Raw genomic sequence first — 16,340 nt, forward strand, 5'->3', positions numbered from 1 at the left:
ATTAAGTCCCCTCTCACTGGACCGTGCAAAGACACAGTGCTGTGTTAAATTATTAACCTACAAATTGCCAGCCTAATGTGAAGTGCAACGCTCTCCTTCAGTGGTCATGGCAGTGTTTGTGCTACAGTCTTTTCAGTCTTGGAATCTTACATTGTATGTTACAGCTGTAGCTTGTCAATCTTTCTGTATCCTCTCATTTAAGTGGAATTAATACCTGTGGCTCACTGGTGTGGATTAGCCAGAGCCATTGCCCGTCTCTTTGCTGACTTTTAACCTGCCCCAACAGCTGGCATGATAATGGGTAGAAGAAAAAATACATCCCGTTGCTTCCAAAGAGCTCCCCCCTTTTCTTTTTTTCTGTCTGAAAAAAACACAAAGCAAAACAGAGGAAACATTTCCCTCTGACCTTTAGGAAGGTTTCTTGGTGCTGGTCAGATTCCTCTCTACCACTGAGCAGACAGCTGTGTATTCATTCGGAGAGAAAGGAGCTCAGTAAGAATGTATAGTTTATTGGTAATGGATAGGCTGCCTGGGAAAGAATTGCAGGATGCAGGACTGATGTCTAGTTTAATTTTTTTTTTCCTCTGGCTTATTTAAATGCTCAGGGCTTTGAACTGACTGCAAGAATAGATTTGTTCACTTCACCTGTCAAGAAAGTGGCGTCAAGTCCAGCAGCTTTGCAGGTGTATGGCATGGTATTTTCTTAGTACTAAATCAGGTCAGCAGTGACTTTGGATTTGATATAGCACAGTAACTTGAAGTTGGCCAGCCCTCTCAGAAATATATGAGAATGTCGTTGTATGACTGTATTCTTATACATGCCATGCATGGTTGCCATTGGTTTCTGTATTATGATCCTCAAACATTGAATGGAAGGTAGATTTTAGCCATTTCTGTTACTGTGGCTGCCTCTGTGTTTGCATCTATTTCTGTGGATGTGAGCAATCAGACAGCAAAATAGGAGGGAAGATCTCTACTGTATTATTGCAATAACTGCAAGGAGTGCATTTGTATTTCAGAATTCTGATGCAGTATCTCTGTCATTGCATTCCCAGCAGTATCTGCAAATTCTTGCCTTTGTTTTCCTGCTATTTTTTTTCATGGGCAAAGTTGTGTGGTTCCATTAAGTGAGAATGTATGATAATTTAGGCAGAATGTGACCATGTATTTTTTGCTATTTTGTGACACATCTCTAGTCTTGGCAGGTTCTTCTTGTACACTGAGTTTGGGAACTTGACTGAATTTGTGGGTTTGAATTAAATAGTGTTTGGGGATTGGGTATTTCATTAAAGAGATTAAAAGTATTCTGCTCATTTTAGGGGAATTGCCTTGTTCTGTTCACCTGCAAAATTGAATGTCATTGTTGACAACACAAATGCTATTTCCTACTGTGAAAAGAAATATTAAAGAACAGTTTATGGGTTTATGTCATATTTCTCTGTTTAGTGTCTCTTTTAATTAATTCCACGCTCCATAAAAACACATACGGTTTTGGGTAGACAAAAATAATTAATTGAAATTTGTGCCCATTATATGGAGTAATTTGACCATTATCTGTTAGGAGGTTGGACAGGATGACCTCCAGAGACTTCTTCCAACCTAAAATTGCTCAGATTCTAATAAGTGAAGAAATATATCAAATATTTCCTTGTTTAATTCAGATAATTTTTCTGGATGTGTGTGGTATACACTACCTAGAGAGAATTTACTGTAAGAAGTTGCTATTCTGATTCTTTAGGAAGTTATGAAATGCTCTCTGGGATTTTGAGTATGCTGTTTTTTTACTTTGGGGATTCAGACTTTCGTACAAGTTCCACTGAAAACTTTTGAGGAGAAAAAGCTTTGTACCATGAAAGGTGTAAAATGGAAGGTGTGAAACAAGGAAGCAATGGCAGAACTTTCTGCAAAATAACAAGTAAATTAATTGTTGACTAATTTTAATACTTACAATGCAATGAGACATGAAATCCTATGCTTGTTAAAACAGATTGGAATAACTTCTCTGTATTCATCCTACTGGGATTAATTTAACTAATCCTACAGCATCATAATGAATTTCTTTGTAATTAGAAGACAGCAACATTTTAGAGTTACAGATGGAATCACATCAGTAGTTCATGAGTAGCTGGGGCTACCTTACTCATTAAAGCAATGAAGCAATGAACTCTTTATAAAAATAATTGCAGTATTTCTAATATGAAGGACTCTGCATTTTAAATCAGGATTATAAAGATTAAGATCACCCAGTTTAAGGAAGTACTTCACTGCTGCTCTCTATTGCAAAATTACTTTAAATATTACCTAACATTTTTTTAAATAGAGATGTTACAGTAAAGTAATATCAGTCTATATTTATTTGCTTATATACTGAAATGATATTTTATTTGATGTATTATGTTTTTCATTTCAATAATATAGTGTGTGTTTGAAATTCATCTGAGAATTTCTCACTTATTATCTATATTATTATTTTGATTTATTTCCACGTTCCTATGTTCACAAAAAAGAAAAAAAAAATACACAAAAATATCTGGAGAGTAAGGCCCAGCTACAGTATGAAAAAAAAAGTTTGAATTCAAAATGGAAAGAAGCTCACTGTGGGAAACCAGGGCTGAGGAAAGCATATGACCTTGAACAGGACAGAAGCAGGCATTGAGAGAAGTTTGAGATGACTTTTGTTAATGGTAAATCTGCCTGTCTGTCAGGTTAAATTCAAGCCTTCATATAATTTTTTGTGTAACCCCTTTCCAGTTTAATCCTCTTTCTCCTTTCAGTCTTCATGTAAAATAGGGTAAACCTCTGACAGATCTCAAGTGAAGGTTTATCTATGCTATTAAAACAGGTCAATTTCTATGAATTACCATGAAATTATTTTACCCACTTTTTTCCTTTAATTTTAATTGAAATTAAATCCCTGTAAGAGAATTAACAGCTTTGATTTATACCCTGAATCTAGGGATTAGTGTTCCCAAAAAAGGCAGTTTGAAAAATGTGGCAATGGAAAATAAATGTGTGAATACCTTCTCTCTCATTCCGTTTTGCTTGGGAGAGTGTTATGAGTAAAATATATGGAATTTTTACATGTGAAACTGGAGAAGAGGTGATGATGATTTTTATTGCCATTATCATTACCAGCTTTGGTACACGTGTCCATTCCTACATTGATGTTCAATTTTTGCATCCCACGTATGTGCCTTTTGCCCTATGGAAAGGTTTGTCTGGAGCAAAAGAGAACCTGGACTGCCTCTTTTCCTACTTCCTTCCTAAGGAAGCATCCAGGCTGCTGGGGATGTTGGTCCCCAGTGTTCATGTGGAGGCTGGCACATCAGTGGCCATAAAACTCTGACTACTTTCTGATGTAGAAAAAAATTATTTCTGACATTAGAAATCACTTTATAGGCTTCAGAAGTTGAGGGGAAGACAACATTGAGTAAAAGATGTTCGGACAAGTTCTCATGCACAAAGATTTATTGGCAGGGTTTCTAGCTGATGGCATGTGTTGACTGTAATGGTGAATAAAGAAAAACGAAGTAGGAAAGAGTGAGGAAAGGGAAAAGACAAACTCTTCCCAGTGGCCATCTGGGAGGAGAAGCATCAGGGGCACTCCAGATCAACATCCTTTCCAGCGTGTCACCTCTAGTTCAACATGTGGCTCTCCCTGTGACACTTAACCCTTTTGTGGCTACTTGATTTTCTTCAGGAGCTGTTCAGACCCCCAGATGATGGATCCTGCATGGGATGCTGGTATTGCTGACTGGAACACGCTGATGTCAGTGGCTGCTGAGATCCCTGCACGCTTGCATTTGGGTCCTCTAACATAAATCAAACCCCACTGTTAACCATGATATTTTATGAAAATCCTTTTGCTAGGATTTTCTCCTGAGGAGCTGAGAAGCCTCAGAAAAGAAATGTAAGCAATAACTATCTGATGGCTGTGGAATGTGGTCTGGACATTGTTTACCAACAGGTGCATCTGTGATCGGTGCATGTGAGTTGTTTCTACTTAATAACCAATCAAAGATCCAGCTGTGTCGGACTCTCTGCGAGTCATGAACTTTTGTTATCATTCCTTTCTATTCCTTTCTAGCCTTCTGATCCTTTCTCTCTGTTCTTTTTAGTATAGTTCTAGTATAGCATTTTAATATAATATCATAATCTAATAAATCAGCCTTCTGAAACACGGAGTCAAGATTCTCATCTCTTCCCTCATCCCGGGACCCTCGAACAAAACCACCTCCCACAGGTGAAGAGGGGGAGAAGGGAGGGAGAGAAAAGAGGTGATACTCATGCCAGTGGCAGTCCTTTTCCATGCAATCCAGTACAGCAGCCCAGGCTGGGTTGCCGTGGCCCATGTTGTGGCCCATGGGCATAACAGCCAGGGTTGCAAGTAGGAAGCTCTGAGCAATAGGCTGAGGTCCCAAAGGTGCTGTGCAAGAGCAAGAGTGGCAATTTCATACTGTGTGAAAGTCTTTGGGAAAGTTCTAGCAGATGATTTGAAAGTCTTTGGGAAAGGGAGGAGTGACAGGAAAATAGCAGGTTTTTGAGTAAGTGCTACAAAACCTGTTTTAGTCTCATGACAAATAAAAGTTGTGATTTTTTTTCCCCCTCACAATTTAGTATCTCTGAACATGGTTTTGTCCACTTTTTTGATGTCTAGGCACTTCTAGACATCAGAATGTTGTTTCTAAGATTAATGAGTTTTACCAAGGAGGTGTCGGTATTGAGGTCCTATTTTGGCAACTGTCCTAAAGAAGAAATTTGTTTCCTTCCATTCCCATTAACATTGTGCTACTACCACTCTGTACACTGTCATAGGATTTCATGACAGTCATCAAGAGGCTCCTTTTCTTGGCAATGTCCTGTGTTTCTTTTCTGTTTTGCCTAAAAATACATGCTTAAAACAAACCATAATTTGCAAAAACCCCATCTTGTCAGGTTATCATCTTTTTGTAAGCAGAGTCATACAAATTTACCACATTTTTCTTTTGCAGCAGTTTCTGACTTGAGCTGCTATATGAGACTATTGATTTGTGCAAAGGAGCTCCAAGTCTCCTTTGTTCAGGCACTTCACTCATCTAAATTTTTCTACCAGATATACCCCAACCAATGACCCTTTATCACTGTCTGGTTATTTTCCCTTCATTCTGACACCTGCCACAGCAAATGTCAGCTCATCAGTGAGTGCTGCCCTTTGCTGACTCTTGAATATCTCGAGGAAAGGAGGGCTTCTGATCTGTAAAGGAAATGGCTTCTCAGAGTTACCATCTGTATGCTCCTGCTTCACCTCCTTTATTTTCAAGCACGGCTCTTGGTGGGTTCTCTGACAAAAATTAAGTCAGATTTCCAAGGCTTCTCAATGTGTTGTTAAGGCTGCTCTGGTGGCTGCAATGTTCCTGTGGGTCAGTATGTCAGAGGCACAGGTCTGTCAGGGCTTACACTTCCTCAGGGTTTGGGTGGTACTGGACATGGCTGTGTGATCATGCCCTGGGCTCCATTAGGAAGAGCTGTGCACTTCTTGATGGTTGAGAGAGGTGATCCTTTTTCACTGCTTGGCACTGGTGACATCAAATCTGAAGTGCTGGGTCCAGTCCTGGACTCCCCAGTGCTCAAGCAATACTCAAGTGAGTGAGTGCAGTGAGAAGCCACAAGGAAGACTGAGAGACTGGAACATCCTTCATTTGAAGGCAGGATGAGAGAGCTGGGGCTGTTCAGCCTAGAGAAGAGAATGCTGGTTGGGGGTGGGGGGTGTTACCAACATGGTTTCTTTTTTCCTTGATTTTTTTTAAGGTGGGGAGAGAAGTGCATGAGCTATTCAAGAAATGCACACATGATGGATTCATACAATGTCATCATGATGCTTGATTCTCTATTCTTTTCTAATAATTGCTGTCCTTTTATTTGTCCTTTCAGCTCCTGCTATCATTCATTTCTTCAAAGAGCTATTCACAGTGAGTCTTGTATCTTTGTCAGAGGATGTGATAACTAAGATTAATCCCACTTTTGGAAGTGTTTGGTTGAAATTCTTTTCTTCATTCCTATTTTACATTTATTGTGTTGGGTTTCATCTGCTATGGCCCAGTCACAGCAGTGTGAATCACTTCTGCAACTTTTCCCACATTTTGCTGATTTTGAATACCTTGAACAATATTAAAACCCCATCAATCCTTGCCACATCATTGTTCCACTCATTTTTTTAAACATTTAGGATGATACTGAATAAATTCAAGTCCTCTGAATCAGTTCTCTCAGTGTAAAAGTTGACTATTTATTTTCTGCTCTTACTTCCTACTTTTTCCTTTTACCTCAGTTCTCTGGAGCTGGCCTGGTGTATAGGAAGTATGGAAAACAAACATACATAATAATGAACTCTTATAAGATGCTGTAGTATGTTTTATTTGACCTGCTGTTCCAAAATATCTCAGCATTACTATCTGTGGCTTTGTATACTTGTGAGCTAATATTTTGGAACATAAAAATGTACCACAATTATTGTTTAGCATGTTGTAAGCATACCCTTTAGTTTTTGCCTTGATAGAGAACAGACATTTTTATTTTATTGTTCTGCTTTTCTTTTGTTGGAATTAACAGTTTTACTTTCTATTATAATAGTTGATAAAATTCACTCTTAGGCTTCTTTTATGTCTAACATATAGAAAAAACTCTTTGGATCTCCTGAAGTGTGGTATATACTTCTTCTGTGGTACTAGCTCATTTGATTTTTTAAATGTAAATTAATTGCTGTCATTGCTCATATTTTCTGTGTATGTGCAAGCATGCATATCTTAACATGGATTTTCACATCCTTTCTAACTAGATTAAGTTTTTATGTATTTTATGTTTCTTTCACAGTTGTGTATGTCTCTTCATAGAAACTCTAAAAATGTTTTCAACTTATCTTCTTGTTCCACTACCTTAAAATTTGAGGTATGATGCTTGGGAGTTGTAAAATTACCTCCTTAGTAGTCCATGGGAAAATGAAGTTCGTTGCTTTGGACTTGAGTCTGTTTACATTACTGTATAATTATTTGGATCTTTCGACTTTTAAAATGTGTTAATTTAATTGCAGTTTAGACTTCTGAATAGGATGCAGGATGGTCTTAGCCAGAATTAAATACATTTGCTTTTACTTTTATGATGGCATAGAAAGACAAGGCTTTAGTTTTAATAACATGCTATAATATCTTTATCACTCTCTTTAGATTAAACAAAAAAATTATTAAGATAGTATGAAAGAGGGTATCAACTGTCTCTTTTAGAGAAAATGCTTGCTGTGATGATCTGGAATTCTCACTGCAATTCTAGGTTTTTGACCTTAATATTTAACACAGTAAAACACAGGAGAGAAAGATAACAAGGATGAACAATGAATTCACTATTTCTGATGGTTTTCACTTGTCTCATCACTGAAAAAAACAAAGACATGGCTTATTGTCATCTGGTCCAGTTAAGAGTGAAATCACTGCCAACAGATGCCATTGTCGGGCTATATGGTGCTTTATGAAGTTGTCTTTTTGCTCACAGGGGTTTAGCACTGGTGCAGCAGAACAAATCTGTCTTCTTGACTGCTTGGACTATAATGCGGCTGAAACAAGGGTGGAAAGATACAGCAGAAAGATGAGAACTAAGTGAGGAAAGGAATAATGGTAAAAACAAGGTGTGAGGAGGGAAATTAAATTCTTTCTTTTCTGAGTGTGTTCAGGAATAATCTCAAATCTACTAGAGGTGATGGTAGCTCAGTCTCCTCTTTTGTATCAGGAAGGACAAAAAATTGTTATGAATTGGTGGGTCACTGCTGATGTTCCTTGGGTCACTCCTTCTAAATCTCATGTCTCTCTTACTGATCCCATGCAGTGAAAGAAAAGGTTCTGTGACAGAGAAGGCAATCACACAGTAGACAGCATGCAATCAGTTTGTATCTTGATTATTTCAAATATGAATTTTCCTTCCTTTCTAGGAGTCTTTCATCTCACATTAATATGTGATTTTAGGAACACATTTGAAGGTCTCTTACTGTAAAATTATTTTTAAATATCCATTTTAGTGCAATCAACTTGCTTTTATTCTGTCCCATTTTGCTAATGGTTGTTAATTTTTTGGCAGAGGCTGTAATGACTGTTTCCTGATGACATTTAAACCCAGACCCGTGCACAAAAGAAAGGAATTATTACTTTGAGAGTTCTCTATGATCAAGAACCAGGCATGATTTACAGAGTTGTTTGCTACTTCTATGACAATTATTGGAAAATAAAACTTTATGTTTGAAAAACAGTGAAGTAGTAATTTATTTTCGACATGATTTTGTGGAGTATATCTCAAACAAATCTTCCTTGTTGACTTTATTCTTGAGGTTTATGGCATACCAGGTGCTTGGGAACCATTGTTTATATACAAATTAATATTCAGCTTCTTTTGTGTTTTATCCTGTTGTTGCTCAAAGTTCAACTTTCCTCTCCCAGTTCCCTTCTAACTAGGGAATGGTTCTACAATGCTTTCTATTCATAGTCTCACTGGGCTTTCAGTTCTTTTTCTGAATTGTCTTGCTTTATTTTAAAGTCAGAGAGGGCACTGTGTCATAACTGCTTTACCTTTTTCTTTTCCTCTGAAGCACTTTTGACTCTTAGCACCAGAACACAAGAATGTCCTGCAGGGTAAGGCCAGGGTCCATCCAGCACAGTAATGTGTCTCCAAGAATTGCAAGAGAAGCTGCTACTGAAAGGCAGCACGCCAAATTGATCACTTTGTGCGGTCAGTTTCCTTCATCCCTTGCCCACCCTCCACATGTTAGTGACATCGGTGGGTACATTTCCCTGCCCTGTTTTTTTATTGTTGGTTTATGGATAAGGTGTCCATGAATGGGTTTAATATCTTTTTGATCCTGATGGTGTAAGTTCAAGAAGGTCACTACCCACTAATTTCACGTTTTTTTCAACCAACCTTCTAGTTCCATTGAGTGCACTTTCTTCTGGCCTTTCAGGGTTTGGTGAACAACATTTCCACCTTCACTTATCCAATGCTTTCATAATTTTGGCCTTTTCATAGATGACTCAGAACAGAAGCTGATTTTCGTACTCTGAATTTTTTTGTTTTATGTGGGTAGCTTGTTTTATTCTTTGAACATTGCCCAGGTAGAAGTTTGGGGGCTGGACTTCAGAATTACAATAGCAAAGAGCGTTACATATTTGCAACCTTTACACTGCAAACACAAAGATTTTAATATACAGTTTATAGCTTGTATAAATACCCTTCTGATGCCATAAAACATACATTGTATTAAACACAGTATTTGTAACTAGTTTTTAAGATTCGTAGGTCGTACCAAATGTTATGAAACCTAGCTATTTCTTTAGAAAAGCTAGAGCATCTTCTGTGCAATTAGGTGTACAGACAACATTTGAAATCAGTGGCTGAAATCTAAGTGTGTTTCCAAGGGAAAATGTTTCAATTAGCTGATGATTTTTGCTCCTTTTACACAGTGATGTGGAAGCTGACCTTGAAAAACCTCTGAAAGTGATCCTGTAGTGGGCTGGCTACTTAGCTTGAGTTTTTGTAGTCTTACCAGTTTAATTACGGTTATACAGTGAAAAGGCAGCACTGTTGTGGTTGTCCCAAAGAACTACAGATATTTTATTAGCTGTAGCCTCACTACTGCTGGCTGTGTCCAAAGAAGTGCTTTTCCCTAATTCATACTGAAATGGTACATTTAAATTTGCAGACCAGCTTCAGTGCCAAGGTATCATGCTCCTCAAGGAAAAATTCTGGTCACAGTAACATTAGCTTTAGTGAATTTTACACATGCCGAGCCTGTTATGATTAACCATCTTAACACAATGTTAAGAAGGCTGTCTAGGTGGAAAATTGTGAGTCATTGTTGGAACATAATTTGTATAAAATGAATGATTAGTATCTTTTTTACAGTTGTTCTCAGTGCCAAAGCAGCATCCCCTGTGATACCCTGTGTGTGGAAAGACAATTTTAATTTGTAAAATATATTAAAATTTCTACTCTACATACCCTTTACAGTTAAGGCAACCCCACTGAGGAGTAGAAACTGGTGACACAAGGGAGACAAGGTGTCTCAGAACAGGTTGTGTCCACAAAAACCAGGAGGGATTCATGGCTTGGGTCCACTGTAGTTTGTGCCATCAGTCCAAACTAGTGACATTTCCAATAGCAATGTCTGCAAAGCACCAAATATTACCAACTTTATACCAGTTCTCCTAGCTGACAGTCAACAGAAAAAACTAAAGGCTGTAGTAGCCAATGTGCATCTAGAGGAGCTGAGACAAAACTGCCAACATGAAAAATGCTCAGAATGGGTTTGACTTAAAGAAGGATCTACTTCTCTATCTTGTGCAGCCTGAATCTTTCCATTTTCATGCTGAGGATGTTTAGTCATAGTTGCATTGTGTTCTGTGACAAGAATGAGTTTTTGAAAGGGTTCGTGATCATCATATCTCACACCATGGTGTCATTTTACCATTTTCTGTCCAGCTCTCTCCAGTGGCATCACTGCAGCAATCTGTATGTGAACTTTTGCTGCCCTTCTGAAAGCAGCTGCACAAAATCTACAGGAATATCATCTGTTGTGTGCCCATGCAGGCAGCTGCACTATGGCAGTGCACCGTCCTTTAAAGGGCTGTGGAAAAGAACTGCTTACGTAGTAGATGAAAATGTGGCCCTGCTGAGGTATGGGAGAAGAAATACAGAGAGCAGCAAACCCACTCAGAGTTTGCTAAGCTCTGACAGTCTAGAGTGATGGGCTAGAGTCCTGGATAACCTTCAATCAAAGCAGTAAATCCACATACTTGTGTGTAAGATGTTGCACCAGTGTTTACCAAAAGTGGATGCTACATGCTCTGATGCACACCATCAGTGCTCAAGCACTCCCCTCTCTGAGGTATGGATAACATAAACTCATAGATAAAATATATGAGGATCAAATTCCTAAAGCAGCGTAAGTTCAGATCAGGATAAAAAGCATGTTTCAACTAGGCAGTCGTAGTGATGACCCACATGAAAGACTGCTTCCAACATAACAGTGACAGGCCTTGTGATTGTGGCACAACTTGGTGGAACGGGCTACTTTTATTAGTGTCCAAAATAGTGCACTGCAAATTAACTCTGTGTTTACTGACAGGAACACACACCGAGTGCAGGCATGCTGTGATCATTAGATGTGAGATAGTGGGGTCTTTCAGAGCTTGGCATCACTGCTTTTTAATGTTGGTATCAGCAATATTCTGCCAGTTCTCACAAAAGAATAATGGAAAGGGCCATCCATAATAAAGATCAATGGTAAAGGGCAGACAGCAAAAAGACAGTGGTGATTGTTCTGCAGACTGTGACTCAGACCAAGAAGCCTGTTCCTCTTTCTACCTGCTCAAAAGCCTTTGTGTGTTAACTTCTACAATATTAAACTAAAATATACTGGCATTCTGAAATATTTTGAAAGGCCCCAAGTCTTACGTACTGTGTATGTCTGTGATCAAGATGAAGGGTAGAAGCATCTTATTTGAGGCTTACATGGGGAAAACGCTCTTCTGCCATTGTGAAATAAAAAAGCCACCTCTGTGATAAAAGGAGCTCACTTGGATCATTAGACTAGAAATAGGGGAAAAGCAGTGTGACAAAGAATGGAAGAGCTATTGATAGGTCCCATCTCCTCCATGTATTTTGGAGGAGACTTTCTGCCTTAGTGTGACTGATAGATGTCCTGCTTTGCAACAGCATTCTCATGCCAGATTTCAAAACTGCAAATTTTATATTTGCATGTAATATAGGAATTGACAGGTCAATTTTTTAAAATCAAGTGTTCTTTGACACAGTTCCTCTGCAACCCAGCCTATTTGAATATGTAATGTCAAGAGGGGCTGAACCTCCTAAAAGTGTTCTCTATTTGTAGTTGTTGAATGTTGAAATTATCCATTTATTTTGACCAAAGAAAGCAGTGAGGTAATTTATAAAACAGCTGTTTACAGACATACAAGGAATTTGGAGCTGGTACAGCTGATATCACTAGAAGCATTGCAAAATGTCAAAATCTTGCTCACATGCTTAGTGACAGTAAGTCACAGTAGTCTGTTTTATGTCAAAGTTGAAAAGCAACAGCATCATACTCTGTCCACTTATAAGTTTCGAAAAGTACTTAGCGTGTATTGCACAAATGGAGTGGATCCTTTAGTTTGGCTATAAATATGTAAGTTATATATTTTGAGACAAACCAGTTAAAGAAGAATAATTTTTTTATTTTCTAACAATAAAATTTTCAGAGGTATGTGAATACCACATAGGCAATGAGAAAGTTAAACTTGGAAACAACGAAACCTTGCTCACATGAAAAATCATTGAGAATGTGAATGTTTGAAATTCTTCTTCCATGACTTAGATCTGGGATTCTTCTTCAAACTATTTTTTAATAATAAAATCACAGAATGGTTTCTGTTGGAGGGAACTTCAAGATCATCTACTTCCAACCCTGCTGGCATGGGGAGGGCAACTTTCTTCTAGATGGGGTTTCTCAGGGCCCCATCCAGCCTGGCCTTTATCTAGAAACATATTTTAGGCAGCTGGTCTTATGTGCTAGTAGGACATTTTGCCTTTGGCACCTGTTCATCTTACACCTGTATTAGAGGACCTTTCACATCCCATGTTGCTGCCTAACTCCTTATTTGGGTTTTCACTATATTGATGCCTGTTTTCATGACAGAAGATGTAATTGATTTAACATGATTTTTTCTCAGCAATATCACATTTGCTGTTACCTATGTTTTTTTTTTTTTTAACTTTTGGGACTTTTGATGATACACTGCTGTATATGCATTATTATTGTCTTACTTCTACAGGAATTAAAGTGAAGCTGATGAGCTTTGCCTCTTTTCCCAGCCTTTCAAAAACACATGCTATGTTTCTCTTTTCTAGACTGCCAGAGCTTTCTACACTTTTCCCAAATTTTAAGGCTTCCAGTTGATTCTGTCAGTATCACAGTCAATTTTTTCTCAGCTTGGACAGTTTTAAAACATCATACTGGCATAACCCTTCTCTTACTAGACCAAGTTTGTACACCCTTTTCTTTGTTGTTTGTTTTACTAACATCTGATCACTGTGAAAACCTTTAGGGAGGACTGAAACCAACCAGGTGTCAAACACTTTTTTTTTCTTGTTGTATCTGTCGGCAGATTGGGAGAGTAGAGAGGCAAAGCAAAAGCTTTGCCTTTTTCTTGCTGTATTTTCTTGTTATACCTCATTTCCTTTGTAGTCCTCTTTCATTTCATGCCTTTGAACTATTTGATTCTTGAGTGTATGGGAGAGCTGGCAGCATTGAAAAAGGTATGAGAGATCAGGAAGGAGCTGGATTGATCTTAATGGAGGGCTTGGAGAAAGATGAATGGGTAACAGAAGTGGATATCTTCTCCATCTGGTTCTGTCACCGTGGACAGAAAAAAAATGCCTCCACTGTCCTACAGGGGCACATACCTTAGACTTCAGTTTTGACTATGGAGTTGTCACATGCAGATGTGAGGAATGCAGACTGACACTAAGGGAAGTGAGCAGCAAATTTCTCTTGCTCACACCTGCCTGGGAGCTTTCTGTGCTCTGTGCTGTGTGTATGCAACTGCTGCATGGTGAATAGGCTTGCAAGTCAATTCAAACTGGTGGAAAGCCTTACATGGAAATATAATTATATACCAGCTGGCACGTTTTCAGAATCGCCAACTTACGTATGTGTGCAAAACCTGTGTCCCAAATCTAGTTACATTTTCTCAAATGTGTGGTGGGGTTTGGAACATAAGCACAGCATCAAATATATATTTTCGTATGTATAGGGAAGGAATCCCTTCTGCTGTTATGGGTTGGGCTGTGCATTTGTTCCATAAGGTTAATTTGGACACTACCACCCTTTAAAAGTAGCTAACAGGAGATTCTGTGTATGGACTGTGATTTTCTGAATCTGTTTTTCATGACTAAATAAATGTATTACCTTAAAATGTAGTGATTTTATGGAATTTGACATACGTCATGTAGATACTCATGAAATACAATATTTTTAAATTTCTTGGCTCAACTTGAGCTTTTTTTCTTTTTTTGCATAATGTCATGTATATTATATTGTTAATTTTTAGTTCATCAGGAGGTACAAAATCTCTCTGTATTGAAATTAAGGCTCTGTGAGGAGTTTGGCAAATTGTTCTGTAATGCAGGTCACAATCAGAATTGACCAGTCCTAGGATAACTTTTTACTGGTAAATAGAGTATCAATAAAAATTTGAAAGTATAAATTTGAAGTAAAATTTGAAAAGTTTGGAGTATTTTGTAGGTCTGAAACCATGATTTAGTATCTTGAAACCACACTTCTTAAGTCTAACAGAATGTAAATTTTCCAACTGTCTTAAAAATTAATTCTTCCTAAATCCATTTTTTCAGTGTTTAGCAATGACTTTCCCATGAAAACCTGGCGTGTAACTTTATGCTGAAGACAGCTCAAAATTAAATGCTATTTTTAAAATCTTATTCCAAAGTGAATTTAACAAGCTTCTTTTTTTTTTTTGTCTTGATGTCTTGCACAGGTATCGTTTTTCTTGTTCATCATTTTTGTGGTGTACACCATGCTGCCCTTCAACATGAGGGATGCTATAGTTGCCAGCGTCGTGACCTCTGCATCCCACACGATTGTGCTGAGCGTCTGTCTGTCAGGTACAGCTGTGGTAAAGGAGCACTTGGTTTGGCAGGTAGGTGCTCTCTGGAGTTAATGATTACATGTGCATCGAGTTGCCTGGTAAATGAGCCAGGAGTGCCTTAGTGGGTGCTTGGGAGTACAAACTTACTTCTGTCTTGATCTCTGAATTGCTAATTCACAGGTAATTCGCTTTCTAATAATGAGGGTGTCATTAATGTTATGTCTTCCTGAATTACACATGAAAGTGGCGGAAGCTACAGCCATGTAGCACTGAGAAAAGTTAAATTGCTTGAAAAAATATGAGATGCATCTGTACTATGGTAGGTGTCCTACCCCTCTGGTTTGTAAAGAATGTTGTTCATCTCCTCACCTCATTCAGGCCTTGCTTCCAAGACCAAGGATTTTTTCCAAGTAGCAAAATATTATCTTTGATGTTGTTCCTTTGAATACGCTCGAGTCAGCTGGGTTAAAGTTCTGCCGTGAAGACATTGCCCTCTACAAGTCTGCTCTAGGTTTTGTCCTCCTTCTGTAGTTCTCAGCCATTCATAGGAATTTTACTGCCTCACCCTCGTTGGTCCCAATGATGAAATGAGTCTGGCTGGCTACAGTCTCTAAGACATTTTAGGAACTCATCTGTGTTTGCAGTTGTGTCTTGAATTGTAACTCAGCTCTGAAATCTACCACATGACATCCTGAAGATTAATAATTTGTAAAAATCCAAATATTAGGAATTGTTTTTCCTTACTCTTTTGGAGAAGATATTTTAAATGGTGAATTATTATAATTTTTTAAAGAATTAATAATTATTATTGTAGTACTGTGACAATACCAGCTGACATTGATAGAAATTTGTGTTTTTTATGGAAAACATGAGATTTCATTCTGAAAAACAAAGATGTGTTTGGTTTTTTAGTATAGTTATGCCATGTTAAGGAAACAGAATTTTTTTAACTTTTACATCAAGACATTATACTATTTGTTATGAATAGTATTAAGAACAAAGCAAATAATAGTTTTGACTTACGTTCTGAGATACTTATGGCTTACTTTGAGAAACACTGTGCCTCAAAGTGATTTTACAAATGTCCTGCCTTGTAACTTGTTCAGGAAAATAGATTTTATTTCCAGTTATGGCTCCAGGAATGTGTTCTATGGAATACTGAAATTGAAATCTGGTAAACAAAATATGTTCTAAGATGTAATTCTCTGTTGAAATTTTAAATGATGAGCAAGGTAGTTTTGCTTTTCTCTTGCTGATTTGGATTACTTGAGTGTCTTTTTGTGAAGTTTGAGAAGTTGTGCTGTATGGTAAACAAGAACTGTGTTCATCTGCAGTTAATATAGTATTTAAATAATTCAGTAATACAGTTACTGATATCTGTAGTGGAAAAAATCAGGGAGAATATTACTCTTCAGTTTTTTGTTAACCTATGGCTTTTATTCCGGGCATTGATACATTGCCAAATCAGTATTAATGTTTGCCACTCCTCTAAAATTGTTTTGGGTTAAAGTTGCTGTTTGCAAAAACTATTTTTCTTGCCTGTCTAGACCATTAACATTTGGTATATCTAAAGCAATACTTTCAGAAGGTGTTGTATTTTTAGACACATCACCTCTACAGAATCAAAACAAATAAATCATCATCTGTGAGGCAAAATTATTGTCT

The 16,340-nt window shown here is 37.7% G+C and overlaps 1 protein-coding gene across 1 annotated transcript in view; it reads left to right on the forward strand.

Moving 5' to 3' along the window:
* The window catches only part of ADCY2 (adenylate cyclase 2), a 205,370-nt gene that overhangs the window by 50,161 nt on the left and 138,869 nt on the right, over window positions 1-16,340 (forward strand). The window contains exon 3 of the mRNA XM_041475879.1: window positions 14,565-14,726. Coding sequence (XP_041331813.1) covers window positions 14,565-14,726 — 162 coding nt within the window. The remainder of the gene's footprint in view (window positions 1-14,564; window positions 14,727-16,340) is intronic.

This window comes from Pyrgilauda ruficollis, unplaced genomic scaffold (genome assembly GCF_017590135.1).
Source record: "Pyrgilauda ruficollis isolate IOZ18807 unplaced genomic scaffold, ASM1759013v1 scaffold37, whole genome shotgun sequence".
Classification (NCBI taxonomy): Eukaryota; Metazoa; Chordata; class Aves; order Passeriformes; family Passeridae; genus Pyrgilauda; species Pyrgilauda ruficollis.